The sequence below is a fragment of the Balearica regulorum genome, chromosome 5 (genome assembly GCF_011004875.1).
Source record: "Balearica regulorum gibbericeps isolate bBalReg1 chromosome 5, bBalReg1.pri, whole genome shotgun sequence".
Taxonomy (NCBI): Eukaryota; Metazoa; Chordata; class Aves; order Gruiformes; family Gruidae; genus Balearica; species Balearica regulorum.
The window spans coordinates 60,850,116-60,876,298 of NC_046188.1; the positions used below are offsets into that span (position 1 = coordinate 60,850,116).

The following is a 26,183-nucleotide window of genomic DNA, read 5'->3' on the forward strand; positions in this document are numbered from 1 at the left end:
AGCCAACACGGAAAACCGCCACGCCGACGTCGCCACATCCGGGTCCCGCGCCGCGACTAACGGCCCGGCCCGGCCCGCCCCCGCCTCGCCACCGCGCACGCGCCCCTCCCTCCGCCCATCAGCTCCGCCCTCGGCCGGGGGGCGGGATCAAAACTCCCAGCCGCCTTTTCGATTGGTTCCCACTCCAGGGGCGCCCGGGGATTAGCTGCCGTTCAGGAGGGCGGGCGTTGCCCGCTTGCTGGCTGGCCATTGGGCAAGGTCGCCGGGGAGCCGCTCGCCCGTTGGCGGGCGGGCGCGTCCAGTCTGGGGCTGGAGGAGGGTGCCATTGGTTGGAAAGTAGGTTAGTGGTGCGCCGTTGGGTGGCAAGCCAGGCGGAAAGTAGGTCAGGGACGGGGGCTGCCTGCGCCGGGCGCCGCTCCGAGCGTGCAGCGCGTTGCCGAGGGACAGCGACCCGCTCCCCCTCCTCCCCCCCCCGGGCGCGGCGCGGCGAGGGGGCGCGCGGAGCTCGCGGTGAGCCGCTAACGGGCAGTGGGCGACCGGGGGGGAGGGGGGGGCGCTAACGGGCGGTGGGCTGCTGGGTGAGGGCGGTCCGCGGCCCCGGCTGAGGGAACGGCGCCCCCCCGGAGGGTGGGGGGAGCCCGGTGGGTGGTGTCCCACCCCACCCCCCCCGGCCGCCACCCCTCCGGAGGTGCCTCCTCCGGCAGGCCGTGGGGAGCTACCTGCCCCGGGAGGGGTTGGGGGCTGCGGCTTCCCCGGCGGGAAGGGGCCGGACCGGGAGAGGGGGGGGGGGAGTGGGACCCCCGGCGCCCGCGGCGGCAGTGCCGGGCTGTGCCCCTTGGAGCTGGGGCCGGGGTGGGGGGCCGCGAACGGAGCGGCCCCGGTATGGACTGTCTCGGCGGTGTGACAGGACCCGGAGGTGACGGGGCGGACGCGAGTCGCGGCCGTTTGCAGCCGGGCCCGCTGCCGGCGCGGCAGCTCGTCCGGATCCCGGGGGCAGCGCTGGGGCCGGGGGTCCCGCTGTCGGTGCGTCCTCGGCTCGGTGGAAGGGGAGGAACGGGGCAAAACCTGGGGTCGAGGAGCCCAGTGGAGGCAATGCCAGGCTTGTTCCTCCTCCCGGGTATGAGTTAGCCTCCTCAGGGGCACGGAGGCTGAGGTGAGTCGCTGAGCAGAGATGTTGGTGCCCCTTCCCCAGCAACAGGAATGGGTCCCTTCGACCTCTGTCCTGCGGCTGATCCCTTGGGTCTTTCTCAGTAAATCAGGTGCCTTGTGGTCAAGTCAGCTTTAGCTGAGGCCCGAGGAGCGTGTGTATTAAACACCAAAATTATGGTAGTAGTTGGAAATTTCTGTGGGTTGTGACTGGTGCACGGAGGAGGCCAGTCCTACCTGTAGACAACTGGAGCCAACTCGCCAGTCCCACAGCTATGGGATTCCTCGCTTCCTAACAGTGCAGGATTCCTCGCTTCCTAACAGTGCAGGATTCCTCGCTTCCTAACAGTGCAGCTCTGTTACCTCCTGCAGGTTTTATGGTGAAGCCGAGGGTCCTGAGGCAGTCCTCCCCGGTGCTGTCACTTCCCGGGCTGTTGCTGATGGGTGTATGTGCGTCTTTGTTGTCAACAGGAGAAAGAACACTTTTCTATGACAGGGAATGTAGAATACTTAGGAATGTTAAGGTGTCTTCCTGAGATCAGGATTTTGTGCTTGGAGAGGCAGGGGAATCGGTTTGCATTTTTAATTGCTGAGGTTTCTGTTACTCTGATGCCTCAATTATAACAGTTTTGGAAAGATTTTAGTACTTGAAAATAATGGTGAAGAAACAAGTGGGTGTGTTTTCTTCCTTTTGAAACAGATATGCCCACAGCAATTTTTAAGTGTTTTCTTAGTATTTGAGGTAGAAAGGGTTGATGCAGATAGCAATCGTATTTTTAAACGGTTTTGAATCCAATCTCTTCATAAAATTTATTTGGTCTTTATGTAGAAATTTCTTCAAAATGTTGGTCCTTGAATGTTCAAAATGAAACTACATTTTCATTTGTTTTTTAATAGGTTAGCATTAAAATACCTGTCCTGCCTGTTTAGTATATCTTTTCTTTTGTCAAAAGGACTTTTTAAATGGCAGCAACTGACTGCAGCAACAGGCTGCAGCTAAGTTTGTAGAGGGAAAAAGAAAGGTTGTTTGTTTTAATTAACTATTAATACTAACTGTCTCTGTACATGGTCTTGCAGAAGGCTGTGGTTAAACTCTGCCATCAAAAGAATGTATGTTTTGTATGTTCTAGGAATATGCAAATGTAAATAGCTATTTGAAGTGTCAGAAACTATAGACCTCATCTGAATATTTTAAACCACAATTGCCTATTAAGGGAAAAGTCTTCTAAGTTTTGTGGGTTTATGTTTCTCATGACAATTCGTGATTTTATGCCTACTTGTAGAAATGGACTATAAAATAACCCAATAAAATATTGTGGTTATAGATTAATATGCTGGTTTATCTCGTCTTCTCTTCCACACTGTGTGTTTCCATTGTCTGTCCACATGACGGTTGTGGTGGATGGTGCCATGTAGCCTCAAGGTCTGTAAAAGAAGTACGTTGGGAGACTGCCTAGCCAGGAAGTGCCTACCGTAGAGAACCTAAGGATAGCTGGTTTGCTTTGTTCTTCCCTACAAGGCCCTTTGGGGAGACGTGAGGGTGTCAGTAAACCAACTTAGCTGTAGCTGGGATTCCACAAAGCCAGAGCAGCAGTTAGGGCCTGCTACCAAGTCACTGTCACCACCTGCCACCAAGAGTCCTGCTGTATTTGGGGACCATTGCTAAGGGTGTATCAGGAAGGTGATGTTTGTAGGGGGGAGTTTAGTGGAGACTTTTTTTTTTTTCTTCAAATACCTGGTCTCAAAGATTCTTTTGGGAAACCAAGATTAGGAACAAGTGAGCATTCATTGGATTTACTTGGCAGAGCTTAAAGTTGCACACAGTTCTTTAACACTACACAAGACTATGATGAAAAAGCTGAGACCTAATGCGATAGCTGCAGCCTGTGAGCTGCAGATGAGTAAGACCATTTTTTGAAGTGAATTGATACCAAGCACACTGGAAATACCAAGAGACCTGTAGGTTAATTGGTTTAGATGAATAGAGAAGTGATGTTTTCATGCTCAAATTCAGTATTTTAAGCTGGTTTTGGCACAAAGCCAGTTGTCTGTGTGGTTAGGCTTTGACAGGAGGTACAGGAAAACCTGAAGGAATACATTGTTGTTAAGTAAAACAAAGTGAATTTCATGTATCCCTTAGTGGCTTTCTTTTTTTTAGTTCTGTAACTTGTATGCTTTTCATTTTTTAACTTTTATCATTGCAGCTACCTATATCTCAAAGTATTATAAAGTTTAAAGTTCTCTAACTTCAGTTGTCTTCAAGAAAAGATGTGTAAAGGCACGACACGCAAATGATTGCGAAGAGAAGCCCAGGATAAATACATATTTTGAAGCTTGCGTAGCTTCCTTGTTCTCAGTAAGTTTACAGAATGCAAAGAATACTTAAGGTTTCTCTTGTAACTTTAATATATTAAACATGGTTTGAAAATGGCGGTTTTGGCTGTCATACTTGGAAAACTTCAGACTAAAAATAAGTGGTTTTGATAAATGTAGTAGCTGAGATGATACTAACTGGAACTCAGCATCAACTTTTGTACTTAGTTGTTGAAAGCTCTGCTTGATCAGCCCATAGAAATTAAGATCTGTATTTTAGAGGTGGTTGAAGATGCAAATAAGGTGTTTTGTGGCATTTTCAAGAGTGATGAAAGATCTTTCAATCTAGGTTTAAGAGTTGCTGTAGGTTTTAGATAATGGGCTCAAAAAGTAAAGCAGCAACTCTGCCTGGTGTGTGTGTATATATATATGTATGCATATATATATATGTTTATGGTAGTCTTGCATTGTGGTAGTAAATATATTCCAAGTTTAGTCAGATCAGATGCAAACTGGTGACTTTTGCATACTCCTGTGGTGTTATGTAGGTGAAACTCAAGACACTGAAACAACACAGAATGACGCACTTACAAAATGAGAATGCTTTTCTTTTTAAGAGGTAGTGTATTGAGTTATCTGGAAAGCCTATTTAAGTTTTGTTTGTGATCTTTTGTTGCTAGTTGTAATTATCAAATTGTTTGTATCTGTATTTAATCACTTTGGATATTGTTAAATAACCTGTGGTATATATTTAATTGAACTTTACATTGAATGAGGTGGATATCAAGGTGAATAGCTTGCTGGCATGAACTGCATATTGCACCTGCCTTTTTTTTTTTTTACCTCAATTTGTTGGAAAAATGCAGTAAGGCTACTTATCCAAGGCCCAGACTTCATCTCCTTGGAAACCTGATCTTTCACCAGATGTTGAGAAATGTAATTTCTTTTTTAATCCATTCTGCAGAAGAATGCAGATCAAAACGACATCTTCAGGCTTTGGTAGTCTGGAATATTCATTAACAACAACAACAAAAAATAGTCTGACATTTCAGTCTTTGTCCCAGAGAGGACTGATATTATTTCAAATTTATTTTAGCTGTTGCTAAAATTCCTGTAGTGGTTGTATAGTTTAATTCAGTTCAAGAACTGGATGATAATGTCATCTTCATGTGTATAGTGCAGGACTATCTGTGTTCCCTGCCCCTTCCTTGCCTGCAAGGATTCATCTTTCTTCTCTGCGTTCAGGTCATCTTTTCTCCCTTGCAGCTGCAAAAAGATATTTCTTAGCCCAGGCACCCAGAATTTGTAACCTTTTCAGTCTCCTGCCATTTGAGAAGCTGTTATTCAACGTCTCTGATGTCAGACACACTTCTAGGTCAGCTGCTGGTGTCAGAACAACTTGTGACCCTGAGCTGAAGCCATGCTGTAGTTTAGTAGGTTGGTCTTCTGTAGGAATGGTGCCAGTAGGCTACTTATAGAGCAAGAAATATTGTTGGCAGGATTTTAGAATGGTGAAATAGCAAGCCATGTTTCTTGTAGTTTAAGATGTTGACCTTCTCTACTAACTTTCAAAAACCCATTCATGTGAATGTAAGCAGTTAAGGAAGATGGTTATAGTTTTCATGTTTGTTTTGACAGTATTTTCCTTGCAAATGTTAGTGGGCTCTATTTTCCACAGGTACAAGGCAATTTAGTGGCACCTTGTGTGAAGGAAGCAGCAACTATATTGCTAAATCATTAACGGTCCTTACTTGGTGTGGCTGTGATGGAAATACATCTTCCAACATGCAGTTGCTGTAATGCTGAGAAGGAGGTGTTTGGCAATTCCTAAGCAGTGCGTATTGGCATCATGTGTCTCAAATCACTTTACTGGGAGGCATTTTATAATAATCATATATGCTTATTCAGTTGTGGCTGTGTGCCTTAATTCCTTTCTGTGTCAGCTAAAAATAAGTTAACGGAATCCATGTGTTTTAAAGTCTTGATACAAGACTACTTGGAAAACTCTAAAGTTAGTCTTACCCTTTTGGGATTGATGTAGGTTTTGGAGGGAGAATGAAATAAGACCATCAGAGAACTCAGAAATGATTATTCTTCTTAATCTGAGGTTCTTTTTCTCTTGGAAACTTCCTTAAAGTGGCTTTGCCTTTTCTAGCTTGCTTAACAAAAAAGGACAAGATTAGAAAGATTTTGGTAGAAATTGCCAAATAATGCTGTACTGCAGAATATTAACGGAGTGAAATGAGAAGGAAAAGTTACTTCCTAGAAAAACCAGGAGAAAATAAACCTAATATATTTTAACTTCTTTTTGAAGAATATTTTTTCTGTCTTTAAAATTTAAACAACCAAACCAGTTCAAGGAAACTTATTTCTTGGATTGTTATGAATTGGTTTTTCTTGGAGCATTAAGAAATTTAGGACTTATAGTTTTACTTCAAATTGAAACATGTAGTAAAAACTGATAAAACTTTTATCCTTTATGTTGTGTGTATGCATTGTAGTTGTGTTGAGAGTGACAGCAAAATGGCTTTAGTTCAAGTTCTACTTTTAATTTCTACCCTTCACTCAAGGATCTCAGATAATTGTATTTTAAAAACCCCTGAGATTTGGGGTTTACGCTGCAGTTTGGCTACTAGCATATTAGTTTTAGTATAACCTTTAAAAATAGTATTAATTTTGCCTGTAGTCTTGAATGGCCTGGTCATTTTTCAGGGATAAATTCTGGGGTTCAGAGTACATTGCAAAAAAATCAGAGATTAGTCTTTGAGGTTTATGTTAGAACGTGTTTTCTGACCTTGTCTTGGCCGTGCTGGGTTTTCCAGTTTGCAGTTCTAGAATTGTTGACTGAGAAACAGGATGCCTTTGTTCCTTTTCCCAATATGTTTTGTTGCCAAGTCATTTCATGTAATCTTTGAATTTGCGTTTACAAATTGGCTTGTTACGAATTCACTGAGTCAAGGAAAAAAAGTCAGTGTTAACACTGTGCTATCAACATACTTAAGAATGTTTTTGTGTTATGCTCACGGTATGGCGCAAATTCATAACTCCAAAAACTTACTTAAGTTTCATCTTAGAAGGCTCTGGTATCTAGATTTTTTTATTTTTTTTCCTTAATGATCTGATAAAGCCTCTGAAGATTAGGTAAACTTGCTGTCCTAGAGTAACATTATGCTATAGTTCTAATCTATACCCAGTTTACTATGGCTTTGAGTTTTGAAAAGTCTTCATCACCTTAATTTTTACAATTCAAGTGAAGTTTTATGATATTAGATGCTGTAAAAAATTTACATTTATAGAACTTTTATTTCAATTAACAGTTTTTGCGTGGTCTTTAATTTGTGTTATTTCTTATGTGAAATTAGGACATTTTAAATGATGTCTGTTACAACCCTTCATTCTCACAGTGCCATTTTTAGTGAAAAAGCATGTGTGAAGAGAAGTTATGCATTAGCTTGGAAGTTTTTTATTACAAATACTGTAGTTTCTCCTTATTGTTTTAGAATTCATCCTATTTCTCTATTTTGAATGTACTATTTTGCTGCAATGACCAAACTAGCCACTGAATATTACAGTTTAATTTAGAAACCTGTCAAGTCAGTTCAGTGATTTCTTAGCGGGACTTGTCACATAAAAACCTTAGAGTTGTTGGAAATGCTCTCCAATCATTAAAGAATAATCTATTCAAAATGTTGCCAAATGCTTGCCATGCAGTTTGGGTCTAAATTCTAGAAGTTTGAGAGGTTATTTGTATTTTAGAAATATAAGGCCAGCAATTGGCTATTCCTATTTTTAATAGGAAGAGAGAAATAAGAGCAATGAGTTTATGCTAGTTTGGGTTTATGCTGGAATTTTTTGGTTTACCTCTGTTAGACATTTTAGGGCTTGTGTGTGTATATACACACACACTTTTTTCCCCCTCATATCTGAGACATAAGCAATTTGGTCAGCCTCTCTGGCCTGGGAATAGTCAGAAGAAAGATGGGTATTTCCCTATTATAGCATTTAAAAATCTAGTTCAGTCTGTTTAAAAGATCCTAGCTGGCAATAAAGAGTACTCAATTACTGTATTTGGCATTATTTGTCGAATGAAGTAATTCCTGTCCTAATTTATCTGACTTGATCATGAGACTCTTCCATAGCAAATGCCTGCTTTTTCTTAGCTGGAGTAGCTCTGTATTCATCTTACTCTAATGCTGTTATCATCAAGAATAAGATGACAAGGGGAAAAAAAAAATAGAGATCATTACAGCAGTCAGCTGTTGTAGAAACTGATGTTTTTACATTCCTGTTCCTGGTAGAGATTATCAATTTACCAGCTCAGAGCAAATTTTAACAAATGTGTTCAGCCGATGCCACCGTCTGAGTTTTCTGACTCTGTCCTTTATATATACGTTCCTCCCAAAAATTTTAGTCTGATGAATTTTTGGAGGCTTTCAAGGACCTGTGTGGGAAATGCCACTGTCCAGGGCAGTATCACCAGGACTGTGCTCAGGTACTTGGGCAGGACAAAACCCAAAAACCTATGGCCAAAAAGAACTATCCGTTCTTGATGCCCAGCAGTTTGTCCTATGACGACACATGAATCCTTTGCAACATCCATGTACAACTGGATGTACTTGGACGGTAGTTCTGATGATCATTTGAACTGGGTTGCAATGGACAAAGTATCTCCCATCAACAGTCCAACTCCTTCCTGGCTAACCATTTCCATCCACGTATCCTGTCCCTCTGCTCTGCGATGGCGTATGTGTTTGGGCAAAGGTAGTGGGCTGGGGAATCTGCTGTGGCTCAGGGATAACTTTTTTTCCCCTGGAGACTGATTTGAGGTTACTCAGTTCACTGATACCATACACCTTATGGCTTCATAAATATTTGTGCTTTTGTAGGTTAGAAAACAGCACAGCTAATGAAGTGAGTAGTCCTGAAGGAGAGGTGGGAGAGGCAATAAGTGTGAAGACTGCTGTTTTAAGTATGTTACAGTGCAACCTTCATGTGGAAGAAAATGATTAATGGCAGAACATTTTTGGATTAAGCTGTGTTGGGTCACTTCTTTCATAAATCTATGTAAAAAATTTGAAAAAACAATAAATCTGGTTTTGATACCCAGAAGCCAGAAAAATAAACAACTTTTTACTTCCATCTGTGGAGCTACACAGTGGAACTGTTCACTATTTTTTGTGCCATTTTTAAAATTCTTTTTCATGACAAGAAAGAGTAACTCAGCTAGACCTCTGATTCTTTTCTCTTTCCTCTTACTGGCTCATGTGCTTTTAGGTTGCCAGATGAACAAATATAGAAGTGTTTCAGATACGCAAATCTCTCAGGAGTTCATTCACCATGATCACTTGACTTTACCGGAGCTCAACACTCCTTGACGTCCAAGTTGTTGTCAAACTGATAATTTATCTAAAAATGGCAGAGACCCAGCAATGTCTCCAGTTAGGCTTGCCAGGAAATCTGGAGGAAATGGAATATAAGAAGGAGACTAAAAGGAAGAAAATTTTCTTTTTCCATCAAGACAATACATGGTTTGGACTTAAGTCCACAAATTGCATGCACCTCTGTGCACACCTCTGCTCCCTTTCAGTGTAACGAAAAAATATATCTTGAATTGCTGTTGAAGAATGATTCTCTAATTTGGCTTAGATCTCGTCTTGCTGTCAGTTTGTCTACATATTCAGTTTTCTGGAAGAAGAACTCTCTGAAACCTACTCCTTTAGAGAAATATTGGCACCTTAGTTTGTTCTTGGTGTTCTTATCAAATAGCCATTCAGGTAAACTGTCCATGTGTTCAGTGACATGAAAATCTGTTTTCTGTATGGCTGTGATGTACACTTTTTGGAATATAAACAGAAAATAAGGAAAGGTTTAAGTCAGCAGATGACAGGAGAATCCATGCCTTCTACTTAAAATGAATTAATGACTGGTTTTTTTCCCCCATAGAGCATATGAACACTACTACTGAGCACCAAATAGTTGCACATCTCGGAAGCGGGACAAAAAAAAAGGGAAATGTGCCTATTGGTATCTCATTTGAGACCTAGTTAGCATTGTAGCATATCGACAATCTTCTGTCTGTAGCTGAACTGATCATTGTCCAGGTCTACAAGACTTTTGAGATTTCTTTAAATGCTTAAGTTAGTCTAGCAGAGTTCTGAGTGTTTTTTAGGCAAAATTAATGTGCCTTTTAGAAGTGGATTTGCTCAGGCGAGTAGTTAAACCTCTATGGATTCATTTGTGGTGTCCTGTAAAACTTGTGTAATCTACTTCCTTTGGCACAGCTTTCAGATGCATACTTCTTATTTTTTAAAACAAATATTTTGTTAGTCATCTGACTTGTCCTGTAGTTTTAGGATGCTTCTGTAGCTTGCTAGTTTCCTGTAGCCCTAAACATACCGGAATGATGGTGTCCCTTGGCAAGCCTGGGAAAGTGCTGGTTTCTGTTATTTGTCAGTGAAACCTATTTTTCCATTTTTCTGTTGAATTTTGTTTGGTGACTTTGGAAAACCTGGTAACTCGTCTCTGACTTTATTTACACACCCCCACACCCCCCCAAAAAAAATCCCCCTTAAAGTTGCCTGTGTGTGGCTTTTTCTTATCCTTTTGTCTCCATTCTGTAAGCACTTTGTTTGCTTTTGTGTGTGTGTTTTCTGGTGATGGTGATGTTTTGGAATGATACTGTGTTGGCAACCAGGTCAGACAATAACATTGGTGTAAGTTCTCAAGTTTATCTGTAGAAGGGGCTGGCAAGTGGATTTTAGAGAATTTCAGGAAGCAGAAAAAGGAACTTTCCAACACCTGGAAGAGCCTTGGTGGACTAGCATGTTTCTACTTAAAGAAGAAACATTAGGGATAAACACAGTTAACTTTCATTTCCCTTTCTAGCAAACCTAATTGCATGTTGTAGGAAGTACCGTAGTTCTCCACCTTCAAATACAACACAACACATCCCTTTTAACTCCTCCCTGTGATGTAATTTGGCTGAGTCTGTTTTGGCAACAGCCTGTAAGTTTCTCTTGTCATTCTTTATGGTGTAGTTCTGTATTTTCCATGCATCCTTCCAAAAGTCTCCTCATCAGAATCATTTCCACATGTGAGCTAATAATTGTCTTCTGCTCTTAAGAGGGGTGGTCAGTTAGTTCCTGCTGGCTTCCTGTATTGTTGTGTTCTGCTTAACTTCACAGTTTTCAGATTCCTACTTCTCAGTCTGTAAACATCAATCATCTCAGTACAATTATATTTTGATGTTTTTGGGTACCATTCCAATGCAGAACAATATTTCTTAAACCTAACTTGCCTGGATGTTGAATAGCATTCATACAGGTTGTTGACTGTGCTCCTGTGTATTGCAGATTGATTTGTTTTTACTCGGCTGTTGATAAAAAAGCCTCCTATAAAAGGAATACATTTATTCAAAGCAACAGCTCACACCCCCCCACACACACACTTTTAAGACTGTTTCTGAATACTTCTATTACACTGGAGGCTTTGACAGCTTATTCTTGCTATAACATCCCTATAGAAGTTAACCTGTGTGTTCTCATGTTCAGGTGTGCGTTGGCTACGTAAGTTACATGTACACTTACTGTTGAGCTCATCATCCGTCCCCCTCCTTTGTACAATGCTGGTACTTGTTTGATTCCCTAAATCACGTTACTGTGATCTACTCAGACTTGTAGCTTTTTTAAAAATTATTTTTGGCAGGATAACTTTTAATCTATTTTGGATCTCTGAAGAGTTCACTGTGAGTTTAGATAAGTGCCAGTGCTATGGAGTTGAAAGCTGAAGCGAGGAGGTTAACAACTCTTGCAGTCACACTTCAGTTACAAAGGGTTAAATGTTTAGATTTGCAACTTCTCATCTAATAAAAAAAAAGTAAGAATTCTGTCGCATGAATCTCCCAAAGAAAGGTCTATGCTGCACTGTAAAAATCCATGTAGCCCCATATTAAATAAATTAGCTAACTGATTCATACAGTTACTGTTTGTGATCTAAGCAAGGATTAGTCAGTAGCATTGTTTCTGGCAATTTCCACTTGGCTTTGTCCTTGATGTTACACTAGTCCGGATCTGTATCAATTTTATGATAACAGAAGAGACTCTTACTGGTGAGCGAGCCAAATGGTGCAGGTTGGTGTGTTTAGTTAGCACTCCAACAGCCTATGTGGCTCGATAAGATCTTGCTTAAGAAATTGTGTGATTTCTAACTAGCTGCCAAACAGTCATATATCTGTATATCACACAAGATGAAGATCTGAAGTGGCTGAGGGTGGCAGATCCCAGTGCAGTGTTACGGAGAGGTGGACAAATTACTTTTTTTTGCTTGGTAAACAAGGATATCAAGCTGGATACAAAAGTAGTTTGATATATGTACGATGTTAATTATCACATAACTCTAATACTTTCTTGAACTTCATTAGGTGTTTATAGAAAACTGAAAAGAATTCAAGGAATGAACTGTGTTTGCAAACACAACTTTACTACAGTGGGAGACCAAACAAATACAGCTAAACTTAGTTAAAGGAGGAAAAAGCAATTCACTGAATTCATCCTTCAGTTAATGACCTGATGAGGTTACCTGGTAGGTGAAAATGAAATGAGGTTTACTACCCGATAGGTGACCTACTCAAATTCAGACTAGAAAAGTTGGAAGTTTTGAACAAGAGGAACTAAGCCTTGGAACAGAAAAGGTGGGAGGAGGGTAATAGGTTCTTGCAACATCAGGTCATCCAGGATATCTTTCTAAAATAAACTGTAGGCAAGACTTCAGGTGAGTGGAGAACTGTGTATATTAACTGAAGTGCTTAGTAAGGTGAAGTGTGGGACGGCCATCCCGAGTGTGTGTTTTGGGTGCTTTGTGCCTAACGACTTTTACAAGGTTCCCTGCTCAGTGCTATTGTTTCTAGGTGCTGCATAGGAATATAGTTGTTTAAACTGGGTTTGAAATTCCACTTATGAAAGCGGATACCCAACATGTAAATGTTGTTTCCTATATTAGACTTTTTTTCTGGTAAGTGAAGCTTTTATGCTTGCCTTGCTAAACTCTGTGTAATGTGTACTGACTGAATTTAAGTCTTCCATCTGGTGTTAAGTGATGTTATGGTGATAACTGCAGGTTAGTTGACTTAAACCAGAGGTAACCTAGAAAGGTTTTTTGAGGATATTGTATACTTTACACTTTCACTATGGGTATTCGTGTATGTCATTCTTGTAAGTTGAAGTTTTTTTCCGAATAGTTAGGAATTGAGATAATGTTCTTTTGCTAATAGTGAAAAGAAGGTAATAGTAACTGTTGCATGCTGTAACGAAGACCCTGTGCCTGTAGAGTCCTGTCTTGAGCAGTGGCTGAGTTGGCTGCCCAGCAAAGAGTAAGATTAGGGCAAGCATGTGTCCTCTCACACTGGCCCACAGTTATTTTCAGCTCTAGGACATCACGAGCCAGATGTGGTGGTAATCCTCAGTAGAATTCCTTGCCATTAATTGGTCCTACCTCTCTCTGGAAACCACATGATCTTCTAGTCTCCCTGTTATGTAGCAGAGTTTCCACAGCTTGCCACCTCAGGTGTGAAGAGCTGTGCTGTTTTCAACCTTTCAACCAATCTTTGTTTGATGTCCCTATGACACTTGATGATTTTGTAGACCTTGGTCCTGTCAATTTTCTAGCTTACTTCATTGTTCCTTATACAGAACTTATTGTCTGTCTTGTTCCACTGAGTGAAACTGGAAAGCTTTCCATTTTCTAATAAATTTAATTGCTGTGGATTTGTTGGATGATATCCAAGTCGTCCTCCGTACTGTTCAGGAGCTGTAAATAATTATGAGCATTTGTAAGTGGTAACTAAGGGACTGTATTATTAATATTTGGCACAAGCCTGCTACTTGCGGAAGTAAGATCATCTAAACCTACTTAAACTTTTTGTGGAGGAATGTGAACTGTCTAGTGATCCTTCCTAGGCCCTTTGGGATCGGACTGCGTAGGTCGTGGAATGTTCTCTTTTGGAATAAAAGAATGGGTTGGGAAAACTTCTGCTTGCAACTGTTAGTCAGATGGCCCTTTGTCCTTTATTGTATCCCTCCTTCATTTGGAACAGGAGGGGGTCGTTGCATGGGTGGATCTTTGATCCAAGCGAAAGCAATCATTAAGAAGAAGAAAAAAAAATGCAGGCTTCAGTTTTACCAAGAATCCTTTTGTGGTATGTGTGGCTGTGTTTTTGTTTTTTGGGTTTTTTTTCTAAGCAAGTTTTCATTCTCTGTGCATGTTTGGTGTTGGCAGGATTTTTTAATCTGTGTTTTTTTCTGTGGATGACAGGGTGTTCTTCCCCACTTGCTTTTTTTTTTTTTTTTTTTTTTAAATAGTCAAGATGCCTGCATATTATAGGGACCCTATTAAGTGAATTGCTGGTGCTTCCTGATCATTACTCTGCCTTTATTAAGGGCTATCTTGGTTTGGTAATGCAAGTCTGCTTTAAATACAACAGCAACTTTAAGACACTTTTTCAGTTTCAGTTGTAATGTAAAAGTATGCATTCAAACTTGACTGTTGATTTAAATTAGAAATCATAGATTTAAAACCTGCCTGGAAAAAATGCAAGTCTGAGGCTTGTATTCAGATATATCTCTGGTAGCTGAATGTCACAGGTTTGGAAATTTGGTGGTTCAACTTCAGCATTAAAGTATAGATGCACAAAAAAAGAAATCTGTTTCATCAGCCATTTCTGTAAAGGGCTTTCCTATTGCTGTTGGCCTTTCTCAAGAAAATAAAACTTGTACTCCCACTGAAGCAATGAATACAGAGTTCATAGGAATGTTCCTCTACTGTGTCTATATAATCATAACTTGTCATTCACAAAAGAACAAAATCCTGAGTAAAGAAATGTCACAGTGCAGGTGTGGATAAGTAGAAAGGTTTCAGCGCACCTTGCCTTGCTCAAACCATGCAGGGATTTGCATGTTGAAAACAAATCCTGCTGGACTGCTGTGAATAAGCTGTAAGTGCAGTTAAGGGATGTTACAGGAATATTTTAACCACTTGCTGCCATTGAGAGGGGCAGTTCTGCCCCTTCCCTTCTTCTGGCATGTCTTGCCCCCTTGCTTTGCGCTGATTCTGGGTATCATCTGACCTTTCAGCAATACGGTTGAGCTTGCTAACCCCCCAGAAGACTGTGCTTTTTGTCGAGTTTTTATTATTCAGCCTGATGAGCAAATTGACTCGACACACTGTACAGACAAGCTGTGGGGACTGTATAAAGTCTGTGCTGGAGTAGCGGAAGGGAGATCTGGAGGAAAGGTGACAAGAGAAGAAAAAAGGGAATGAAGCCACCCCTTTGATGGCACTAAGATATTATATTAGCTGTTCTGTGGAACTTTTTCAACAGTATCTCGTGCTTATCTTGAGCTAGACTTTTTCCAAGCCATATAGCTGTTACTGTGAGGTACTTTACCACTCTGGACATGAATGTAAAAGGAAATATTCTGCATGATTTCTCCCTAAGTCATCACTTGATTTGCTCCACCAAGTCTTTCTTTCAATGCTTTGATTTATGAATCCTCAGAAGCAAAAATTTCCTAGATGCTGGCTTTAGTGAAGTGCACATTGTAGGGTATTGGAGATAACCACATTGCACAGAAATTCTGGTTTATCCAAGTAAGAGAGAAGGAAACATAAAAGTAGCTAGTCCTGTGACAGAAGAAGCCAAGAGTATGTAACTTATGCATATGGTATGATGACACATCTAACTTTACTTTTAATGCCCTGTTAAAGGACTTCTTTTAATTGTCATTTTGGTTTCACAGTCCCTTGAAACTGGTGAAAGTATGACGTGACCGGAAGAAGGTGTCCTGCAGTCATGCTTGCTTTCTCCCGTGGCAGTACTAAGCATGACTGTTGCTTGGGCAGCTGAATGGGTAGTTTTCAGCTATAGCAATTCTGCTCATAATGCACTGTATCAATATTAGTGCTGGCCCTGGGGGGAGTCTTGGGAACTTGCCCTACTTCTCAATGTTCACTATTGCTGCGGTTTCTAACTGCTTTATGTGAGTTTTTCTGAAGAGCAGAGTATTGGATAATGCCACAGTATGAGCTGTCATAACTCTGAATTGCTGCCTTTCTCAGTCTTAGCAGCAGATCGCTTGTTTAAAAACCAGGATTTCAGGAATGGGGGAGGTGGTTATTTCTGAAACATTGAGCAAGACTGAAAATGGCATGTGTGTCTTTTTTTTGATGCTTATGTCTTTGCATGTTTTCCTTAAAACATGCAAGTGCCGAATTGTCGCAGTGTCTCGGTTTTCACTAGCTTGATTTGGATTTAACTGGCAAATAGTGTGACTTCAGGAAACCAAACTGCTGAGCGTATTTATGTTAGTGTATATTGTTGCTCCACATATATCCGAGGGACTCTAGGTGCAGAGACAAGTAGCTGAGGCCACTTGCATGAGTGCGTGTGGAGGGGTTATTTCCTTAAAACTGGAAGTTTGTAAATAATTCTGAGTTGTAAACTTCTCCATTTCCACACAGACTTTGTTAACTTAACACACACAATAGCTATGCCATCGCTGTATGTTCTTCTGCAGGTTTTTTTTTTTAAACAGACTACGTACTCGTATACTTAATGAAAAGCTGTGATGCTTTCCTATCCAAAACCCAGTAGTATAGTGGGAGAACAAAAATGAAGTTGAACCTCCAATATAGTACTGAGATAGTCTGAAGGAAGAAGTATTGTTGTTCATATGGATGTCATGCATACGTGTTTGACAGCTGATTTTGTGTAAAGTTAAGTCAAAAAGAGCTTTTAAGAAACCAGTGGGGAAAAATGAACCTGTCAGGGATATGTGTGCTAGAGGATACAGTAGAGAGGCAGCTGAGTTAGGAATACCCCAGCGTGGTTCCAGGCAGGCTGAGAATATCTTCCTTTTCCCAAGGCTTACTTTAGGATCGAAGAGGAACTGACAGCCTGTCAACTTTTCTTCATCAGGCTGGTAGAGTGCTGAGAGCAGGGACGCTTCTTATAGCCAGAAATGGAATTTAGCAGGACCAGAGGAAGTGTGCAAAAACTGGAACCAAAAGTGTAAGGTATAAATACAACCACCTGTGTCTACACTCCTTTTCATGATGGTTTTGCCCTTTTGTTTCTATGCTTTGTTCCCTGAAGATATAAACTCTTTAGCTGTAGTTTGTTTGGCAATAGGTCTCTGAATGAAAGGTCTCACATGTGCCAAATGCGTTTGGGTTTGTTGCAGTGATAATGTGACTGGAAAACAGAATCAACTGTATGCAGTATGTCTAACAATATTTGGACCAGGTGATTCAACCCAAAGGAAAATGCAGGAAACTAGATTTGTCACCTTAATAAATGCACTTCAGAGACTAAAAGAAGCGTGTAGTGGTTTGATCTATTAAACTGAAAAATACCTAACATCCCTGAATGTATAAACTTTATAAAAGTCTAGTAAAGAAATATTACTTGGGTAGTATTAGTTATGCCAGAGCTTGAATGTATGGTCTAGTTTTGATGCCTACAATACTCTGGTATGAGGAGGGGAGAAGAAAATGAAAACCTGATAGAAGCACAGAAGCATTTGCTACCTGGAAGCTGAAGTAACTGATGGAGTACTAAAATAGCGTGTTGCCAGAGAGAAGAGTGGATTGAGTTAAAGCTTGTTCTCGCTTGAAATCTTCAAATCAAGACATCTTATTGCAAGTTATATTAAAGCACGAGCAGTAGTTAGAAGCTTGAGGAAGAAATCCTAGAATGGGTTCCTTGGTATGCCAAATCACAAATCAGACTGGATAAGTATCAGAAGGGGATTCTGACATACAGCTTCTACCTTTGAAGTAAATGAGAAAGTGTTTTAGACTGGTATTTCATATGGATACCTTTCAGAAGACACATTTCTTACAACTTCTTCTGAAAGGATTTTGCCTTCTTGCCGTTGAAAGACAACTTTGGAGATTATGAACTACAGGAAGAATATTTGCCAAACTGTTGAGGATACAGGAGCTTCACTTAGCTACAGTAAGGAAATTAAACTTGTCCAGAGCATATAGTGGTCATAGTAATACTTACAGTGAACAGTTAGGGTTTGGGACATTTATTTGTAAGCTCTAAATTAGAAGATGTATATTTAACTGCATGAAACTTAGCTGGTTAAGTTTGGGTAATTGGAGGGTAAAGATATCCTTAAAACTTGTATCTAAAGCATCTGTCTGCTATAAACTAGTGCTCATATTCAGGAGTCAGATAAATCTTGGAACAGAAAGCTGCATCTTTTGAACTGCAAGTGCAAAAGCTAGGCATCCCCAGTTGTGAGTTAAAAGATGCACTGATTTGTAAATTCCCACTGTTTGTGTAAACATGAGGAGTGAGTTAAGTAGCTTACCTACTTGTTATCTTGATGCCTCTCCTGCTCTGGAAATGTCAGTCCAGGTTGTGTACAGTTCTCTTAAGAAAAAATTTCTAATTTTCTAAAAATTTTTGCTTTGAAGTTGACTCTACAGTGCAGCACAGGATAAGACATCTTATTTTGTTGACAGTTCAGAAGCAATGTGCACAACTTGGGAGACTTCACAGAACCACTGCCGCCTCAATTGAGAGAGTTTTTGTTGGTTTATGGTTTTGGTGTTGGTTTTTATTAAGCTTTCTGATCAAAGCATGCTGGAAGTACATAAGCTTCTAAAGAAGTCAACAAAAACTTTGATTACATTTTTATTTAAAGCGTATTAATGCTGGATAATTGATTTACCCACTTGGTAGGATGGATTTCCCTCTGTCTTTCGCATACCTTTCCCCCGCCTCAAATCCCTTGGATAGCTTAGGGTTGATGAACAAGGATTGCATTTCCTTCTGATTTTTATTCCATTTCAGTTGTATCCACTTCCAGCGAAATCAAACTGGATGTTTTTGATCGGCAGGACCTGTTGAGATAAGGCATCCAAAGGCAGGAAGGAGTGTGCTAATTGAGAGTCAATCTTGCATTGATAGTTACACCTGGGTATAATTCTTAGTGTAATTTTTCTTACTCTTTGCAGATCAGCTGTTATCATACAGATTTTTGTATGACAGCTATACTTTTTTTGTAAAAGCCTCGTTAAAATATCCGTCGTCTTGACATTTGAGATGAAATCTGAAAATATGTTCCTAGTATACCTGTGGGGATCTCAGTGTATCTGCAAAATGTCACAAGGCACCCAGTAAAATGTTTGCATAGCTCTGAGGCAGAATTCACTGGTTCCTGCCCTAAGTAGAGACATCTGAACTGGCTACTCTTCTGGCCACTGTGGCTGAGCTTAGGAGTTACATTAGCACTGATATAGTTACACTCAGTATCTAGTCATGTTAGGACCAGCACCTGGTGCTTCCAGAAGCCCATAGAGAGGCTATAGTTTACTTTGTGTAGGTAATGGCTGTATTTGGTAGGCGTGCTGCAGAAATCCCTTGAAACCTGGTCTTCCGAGCAAGGCAGGTGCATTTTGTTTTCCCTGTGGTAGCAGTTTCTGGAAACCTAAGGAGTACATGTACTGGAGAATTGATTATTGAAGCAGGCCAAGTTCCTTTGGTAACAGCAGCACGTTAGTATTGATTTCCGAGAGTGTGCATCACCACCTTTTTCCCAAGGACTTGATTAGTTCCCTTTTGATGGCTGCCCAAAGTGAAATATCTGAACAGGCCAACATAAGCTCACTTCAAAGAAGAAGTGCTCAAAAGGTCTAATCTTGGCTGACGAGAAGCTTATACTAGATCAAGCTTTCAGTAATGATTGCAAACTAGGAAGCCATGTTGAAACACTCTTTTAGCTGGGATTCACTGAATAGGTAGAAGCAAATGGTCTTGAGACATGAGAAAAAATGAAATCTCCTGAGGGTCAAACCAATTAGTCAGGGTGCTGTTTCTGATGATGATACACTGTCCAGACCCAGTGGCTCTTCTGTAGAATTGTATGTTAGACTTCTAGCTCTTATCTCTAGAGGTACTTACCAGTCCTCTACTAGGAAGGGAAATACTTCATCCATAGTGCAGACAGACCCTTTTTTGTCTAAGCAGGTTTGATTCCTGGAAGTGGCATGGATTGACTTTGGTATCGTTCCAGTGTTCATTTTCTGCTGTGAAGATGGTCTGTATCTCCATCTGTAAGGCCTTCCCATGGGACTGCACCAGCCTTGAAGCAAGCATTTATCTGCTTCACTGAGAGAAGAACACGAGTTACGATTTTTGGCGGTTGTTAAATCTGTTCAGTTCTCTTTCAAGAACCAGCCTCTTTTCCTCTTTCCATGCTGTCTGAAGCTTCATACTTGGAGATGCAGACAATACAAAACAGGGAGGAGTGACTGATACACCACATGGGTGTGCTACCAATCAGAGGGATCTTGACAGGCCAGGGAAAAGGGTCAACAAGAACCATGTAAAGAACCTTATGAAGTTCAGCAAAGGGAAATGCAAAGCCCTGCACCTGGAGAGGAAAAACCCCATGACCCAGTACAGACTAGGGGCTGCCCAGCTGGAAAACAGCTTGGCAGAAAAGATCTTGGGGGTCCATGAGCCGGCAACGGTGCCCTCGCAGCAAAGGCAGCCAACAGCCTCCTGGATTGCGTTAGGAGTAGCGTTGCCAGCAGGCTGAGGGAAGTGATGCTTCCCCTTTACTGAGCGCTGGCGAGACACTTCTGGGGTCCTGGGTCTAGTTCTGAGCTCCACAGTGCAAGAGAAAGTTATTTTAGTTACCACTTATTCTCAGTTTTAGAGCGACAGAGAAGTCCTTTGTTAAAATAGCTGGAAATTTTAAGTACTTCCCTGTTAAGCAAGGAGAGATGGGATGTGATGTGCCTCTTGAACTGGAAGTCCAAGTGCTCTATGAACAAGATAAAATTCAGTATATTTTCCTGTGGCTCCATTACCACTATGACAGTCTAGAAAACTCCTGCGGGACGTTGCTGTGATATGTCCCATTTTGTCTTTTCTCAGACACGCTAGTGATGAACAGACCTGTTTTTGGTAGAGGAGTGCATGTTGGCAGGATATTGATCTATTGAGAAACTGCCTTTACATTAACTTCTAGAGCTGAAAGATGTTCTTTGTGCCTGTGGTATTTTTCTTCTGTTTATTTGAGACTTTTATTCCCCCCTAAGTCAAAATGATTCATCTTGTAGCTTTGTGGCTGGTTAAAATTCATGGGATGCTTCCCTCCAGCCTGCTACTTTTTCCTTAGGAAAGATGGGGGGAGCAGCTGTTTGACCAGTAAGTCACTGGGGCAGCTGAAGTCTGTGCCTCTGCCTTCTGCAGAGCAGGGGATACTTGTGCAGCTACGTAGCAGCAGCCGCTAACAGGAGAGGCGCAGAAGGCTATTGGGTCACTGCTGCTCTGTGTGTGTGGTTAAGGACGGGGTTGAAAGACCAATGCCGCTGAGAGGTTGGGTTGGGAACAGTTCCAAATACCAGATGTGGATTGTAGGCAGCCGGGCTTGGCGAATGTGCTGATGAGTGAGTGGTAAAAGGATGACCTCAAGAAGCAAACCAGGGTAAAATCACTTCTTCGTTCCAGAGGGTGCGGTGAGGTGCATCTGTGTGTGAGAGGAAGCCACAGGGCTTTTTATCTTCTGGGCGTACAGAGTGTTCTTGCAAATAATATTAGGGGGTTCAAGGAACACAAATGTGCTGTTAAAACAGTGTCGATGTATCGGGCAAATATGAAGTATTCTGACAGCTGCTCCTTGAGTACTGAAGGAAAAGGAAAATACTACTGCTTTAGTTCAAAGATCTTCCTTTGATTCATACAGAGTATTTCATAATAAAGATTCTGATGTAGGAACTGCTTGTTACTTGCAGCAGCTATGCCTGCGTGTGCCAGTATGCATCTTGAAATCATCATAGGGATGCTTGCAGTCCTTGCGCTGCTGAGAGGAGATCTCCCACCATTACTGAGTGCGTGCGCATCTGGAGTATACATACATCTACAACACCACTTGAAGAAATACAGAGAGTGAAGATAAATAATCCTGCTCTTCTGTTTCTTACTAGTTCGTATTGTGACGGTTAACTTCTGAGGTGGAATATTGCTGTGAAGGGAAGTAGATGATTTCCTTTTTGTCGCTGTTTTTGGTTCAGTCATTACAATGAGTATGTCTTCAATTGCTTTTTAAGGAAACCACACCATGGTTTTCTTCTGTCGTTGTGAAATACTGCTTTTAAGATATGAGACACTTCTGATTCATAAAGTTATGAATTGCATTTCTTTTAGAATAAATATGTATGTATGTTGGAGATAGTTGACTCTTGCCTCAGGGTAACTGGAACTGGTGGTGCTTGTGTAAAGAGGTCTTGACTCCTGGATGGGTGCTTGGCAGACGTAGTTGACCTACTTTAACTCTGACCTTGATTTGCTCAGAGGTGTTTATGTACTCGTGATCAGCTTTGCTGCGTGATTAAGCTAGTCACGTGTCATCTAACTTTTTTTTTTTAAGGGATGCACAGTAAGATTTGTTTTTACTGTCTCATTAGCCTTGTTACAGGGGGTTGGAGAAAGATTGAATGCAAGGGAGGGGAATCCTGAAGGGAGTAATCCCAAACAGGCTGTGGAAAGACACTGTCATGCGATACAATGACATTTGGTTCTCGTCTACAGGAGAATTTAATCAGAAAGTGGACTACATGGCATTTTTTCAAGTAGGTCCTTGGAGTACTTTGGCAACAGGCTGAAGATTTGAACAGGAAGATTTGAACTTTGCTTATATATATGGGTAACTTTTGTGTTCCTTCTCGCTGAGGATTTTTTGAGCCATTGAAGAACTAGCAGCTGGAGGCTGAAAAGATAGCAAGATATTAAAATTTTCAGAATTTTAAGAAAGCCTTGCAACAAAACATTTCTCTGAACTGCTCGCTATTTATTATAGTGGGGCATGCTGATTTTTGGTCTGATCATTGGGTTGACATTTTCTTAACCTTAAACCTCATTTCAAGAGACATATGATGTGATAATTTACTCCTGTAATGCTTAAATGATTCTTAACTCCTGTAATGCTAAAATGTAGGACTGTGGTTGTTAGGACTCGGGTGAGCATTTGGGACATGGTAGAGAAAGGGCTGACTTGAAAAGAAATTGAGAATTCTGTTTTTTATGTAACTTTGTTCTGCTTAAATGGTCAAGACACTTAAAATAGCTGCTTTGAAACTATCAAATATAGACACTTGGTTATAATTGAAAATAGCACAGTTGAATGGATACTTGGTTTCAAAAATTTTTCTGTAAAACTGCTTTGAAATTTTTGAGATGAACAACAAAGCATTTTTGTTGTTGTTGTTGCATTAAGGCACACCAGTGACTTGTGCGGTGTTCTGATTATTAAGCTAAAATGCTGACTGTTGCAGGCATTCTTAAAGGGAAAAGGCTGTGTTAAACTTACACACCATTTTTTCTCTTTTTTCTTTCAATTCCAGCTCATCCCAACCTTCTGTTTGAGGTCATTGGAAGTGGTCCATGTGCATTCGAGAAGTGCGCTCACACATAGAGGTGTTCAGGAAGTTTTGAAAGTTAATTGTGGGTGGTTGGGCCAGAAATTTTAGAAACTACTTGTTTTGTATTAGGTTCCAAGACTGAATTATGGATGCACATGGATGTAATTGGAGAGCATAAAAAATGGCATCGTAGGTAATTTGGTGTGATGGTACTTTCATAATTTGGATTCATGGGGCTTAGCCACAGGCCACGGTGAGTTTAGCTGTAACTTCTGCACATCAACTGAGGTTTAAGGTAATGTTTTTGCATCTGAACCAAGCACAGAGAAATGGTCAGTGACTGTGGTTTAGCTGGTGGTTTGTAAATTAATACAGTAGTAATCTCATAAACCACAGTAACATAATTGAGTTTATAGTTGTTGGACTACTTTGAGTAAGAGAGACAAAGCAGACAACTAGGCAAAGGCTGAAACAGGAAGAAAGTAAGGCCTGATCTACAGGTAACTGTATTAGTGTGAATGAAAGCCTTGTAAAATAAACTGTGGTTATGGATTCAATGGCAATTTATAATTTGACTTAAATTTGTACTGACTTGGCTTTTGTCAGTGACCTTCTGGTGACAGCTGGCTTCTTAACTTGCTTGTATCAGTATGCCCACATGTTTGCAACCTTGTGATTCCTTTTTCATTTTTGAGAGAGGACCACAGAGAAGTTTTCAGGTGAGATGGATGATGAGCCCTCAGCAGCAGTTTGGAAGCTCTTCTTCTAGAACAACAATGATCCTCTGCTCACAAGTTGGTAGTATTAAAGCAATGACTTGCCTGACCTTAGATTTAAGAGCTGTGATCCCGACAGTTATTACCATAACAGGACCAGCAATTTAGAGAATTTAAACTTTTGAAATAAATTCTGAATTTGCTATTCTGGCAGAGCTGAGGAAAATTGTACTGACAACTTTGGATTTTGTGAGGTTTCTGTTGGCTTATAACTCTCAACATGTCTATATTGTGGCATTCAGTAGAATTGGTTATAAGGTGGTCATGTTGTCAGAATACCGGTTGTTTGACTTGCGAACTTCTGAGAGTGTCATGGGAGCTTTCTGATCTGTGTAACTGGGAAGTACTGCTGTCATTGCAGGTTGGAAAGGCAGTCACGATGTTCACAGATGCATTAACCAGAAAACAGTGTACCCAAAAGACTTTCAAAGCTTTTGCAAGAGGCAGACTTAGAACAGTTTAAGTCTTGCATAGTAAGTTTTGCAGAAAAACTTCTGTGACAGAAATCTGGATGGGAAGGACATCCACCTGCAGACCAGCCACTAAGTTTACAGTGTAGTTGGGAGACACAGTTGAGGACTTAAGTTATAGTATGGGATGTGGATTTTATTTAAAACTCGAAGCCTGCAGAATAGAACAATGTTTAGCCCCCTTTCGAGAGTGCCAACTGCTATTACAAGGGAGAATAAAATAGTAAGCCAAGCCCAAACTGTCTTACTGCTATGGCCACCTTAAAAGTGAGGCAGCCAGGAGTGAAGGGATAAGTCTGTTTTGCACTGTAGCAGGAGTTTGATTCATTCTGGTGGCATCTGACAACAAATGTGTTCAGATTTGATCATTGTTTGTGAGTGGAGGGGTTTTATACAAAGACCAAAGAATGATAAGCAGGGCCCAAAAGGAAGTGGTGCTGAAGAGATTCCTTCTGTTCCAAAGCTTGGGCCATTGGAGATACACATCCCAACATGTAACCTTTTTGATGATGGACAAAGCTTCTGTGCTTTATAAGGAAATTAAAATTCGATCCTTGAGTATAAAACATCTATTTGCTGTCATAAACTGTGTCTAAAGCAATTGTTCTTAACAAACTTGTTTTGAAAATGTTTTGTAAGCTTGCTGGTTTTCTTCCCATCCAGGTTTTTGAAGGTACTTGACTAACAGAATATGAGGCATGGAAGAGTTTTAAGGTGATCAACTGCTTCAGGCCGAGCATCATCATCTTTTCTCACGTTGATCTAGGCTTCCAAGGCAGGCTTTCAGGTAAAAACTGTTCTGTTTCACAGTTAATGCCGTTTAGTAATAAATAAGCTTTTCACAGAGTTTCTTCCAACAGTATAATTATTTGCCATCTAGAGGATTAAAATGTGTAGGTATGTTTTGGATGAAAAAGCTAATTAGGTTTGTTTGTACCTTTAACTAGTATTCTTAGACCATCACTGGGTTATTAGTTTTTTATTTGTGGGGTCTGCTGTGGTGGAGGTGTTTATTTAACCTGATTTTCTATGGAAGTCTTCTGAATTTCCATGAAATTCAGTGGAATTAGAACTCTCAAAGCTTATGAACTTTGATAATATGATCTTCAAATGGAGACACACTAAAACTAGAGTTCCCAGTCAGCGAAAGACAGACAGAACTTACCCTTTATTTATGTTAGGGAGAAGCAGTTAGCTGGCCAGTTAACATAAGAGTAAACCTGGTTTTGTTAAAGATCGCACTGACAATTCTTTAAAAACAATTGTGGTAAGTAATGTGTTTTGAGAATGGTCGTGGTTTGTATGTAATATTCAATACACCAGTAGTTGGAAAAGGAGAAATTGTCTATTATCTGTTTTATGGCAAAAAGAAATAATAGAATTATGATTTTTGCAGGTTTTAAGAATGCTAAGTTTGAGACTTACTTTTTGGTTAAAAATACGTAAGTTTCTGCTTCTGTTAATGCAGTGGTTTTTTGGTGGTGTTTTTGTTTTTGGCTTTTTTTCCCAATGTTAGACAATCCAATGGCAGACCAAAGGATGGACATATCTTCTACAATTAGTGACTTTATGTCACCAGACCCTGCTGACTTGATCTCCAGTTCCCTTAGCACTTCAGGAATGGATTGTAACAGGAAAAGAAAGGGAAGCTCTACTGATTATCAGTAAGTTGGATTTCTTTTGATTTAACACTTCTAAAAGAGGTTGTAACACAACAGTTCAGTGGGGGAAACAACAGAAATATTTATAGCATTTTTTTAAATAACCTTTTCTTGACAATCTGTCAAAAAGGTTTTAATAAAGAAAAAAGCCACTATGCACTAAGAGGAAAGTTCATTATTTAATAATACAAATAAAACGTTCATCTCAAGGCAGCTACAATTGAGGGCTATCAAATGGGGTAAGGCTGAGGAAATAAACCTTTGTCTGGTGTGTGTGTGTGTGGAAAATTAATATTGATGAAGTGTAATAGTGTGACAGTTGATTATATTGACTGTTTGCATAGGAAATAGAATGACTAGCGGGAGGTTAGATAAATTTT

At 40.6% G+C, this 26,183-nt stretch overlaps 1 protein-coding gene across 6 annotated transcripts in view; it reads left to right on the forward strand.

Annotated features, from left to right (window-relative positions):
• Window positions 1-273: 273 nt before the first annotated feature.
• BMAL1 (basic helix-loop-helix ARNT like 1) overlaps window positions 274-26,183 on the forward strand; it is a 51,872-nt gene continuing 25,962 nt past the window's right edge. For 2 of the 6 annotated variants that reach the window (XM_075755215.1, XM_075755220.1), the window contains exons 1-3: window positions 347-510; window positions 24,806-24,929; window positions 25,659-25,806. In XM_075755215.1, coding sequence (XP_075611330.1) covers window positions 25,667-25,806 — 140 coding nt within the window. In that variant the 5' untranslated portion in view covers window positions 347-510; window positions 24,806-24,929; window positions 25,659-25,666. The other 4 variants (XM_075755218.1, XM_075755219.1, XM_075755217.1 and 1 more) reach the window with 4 other exon arrangements.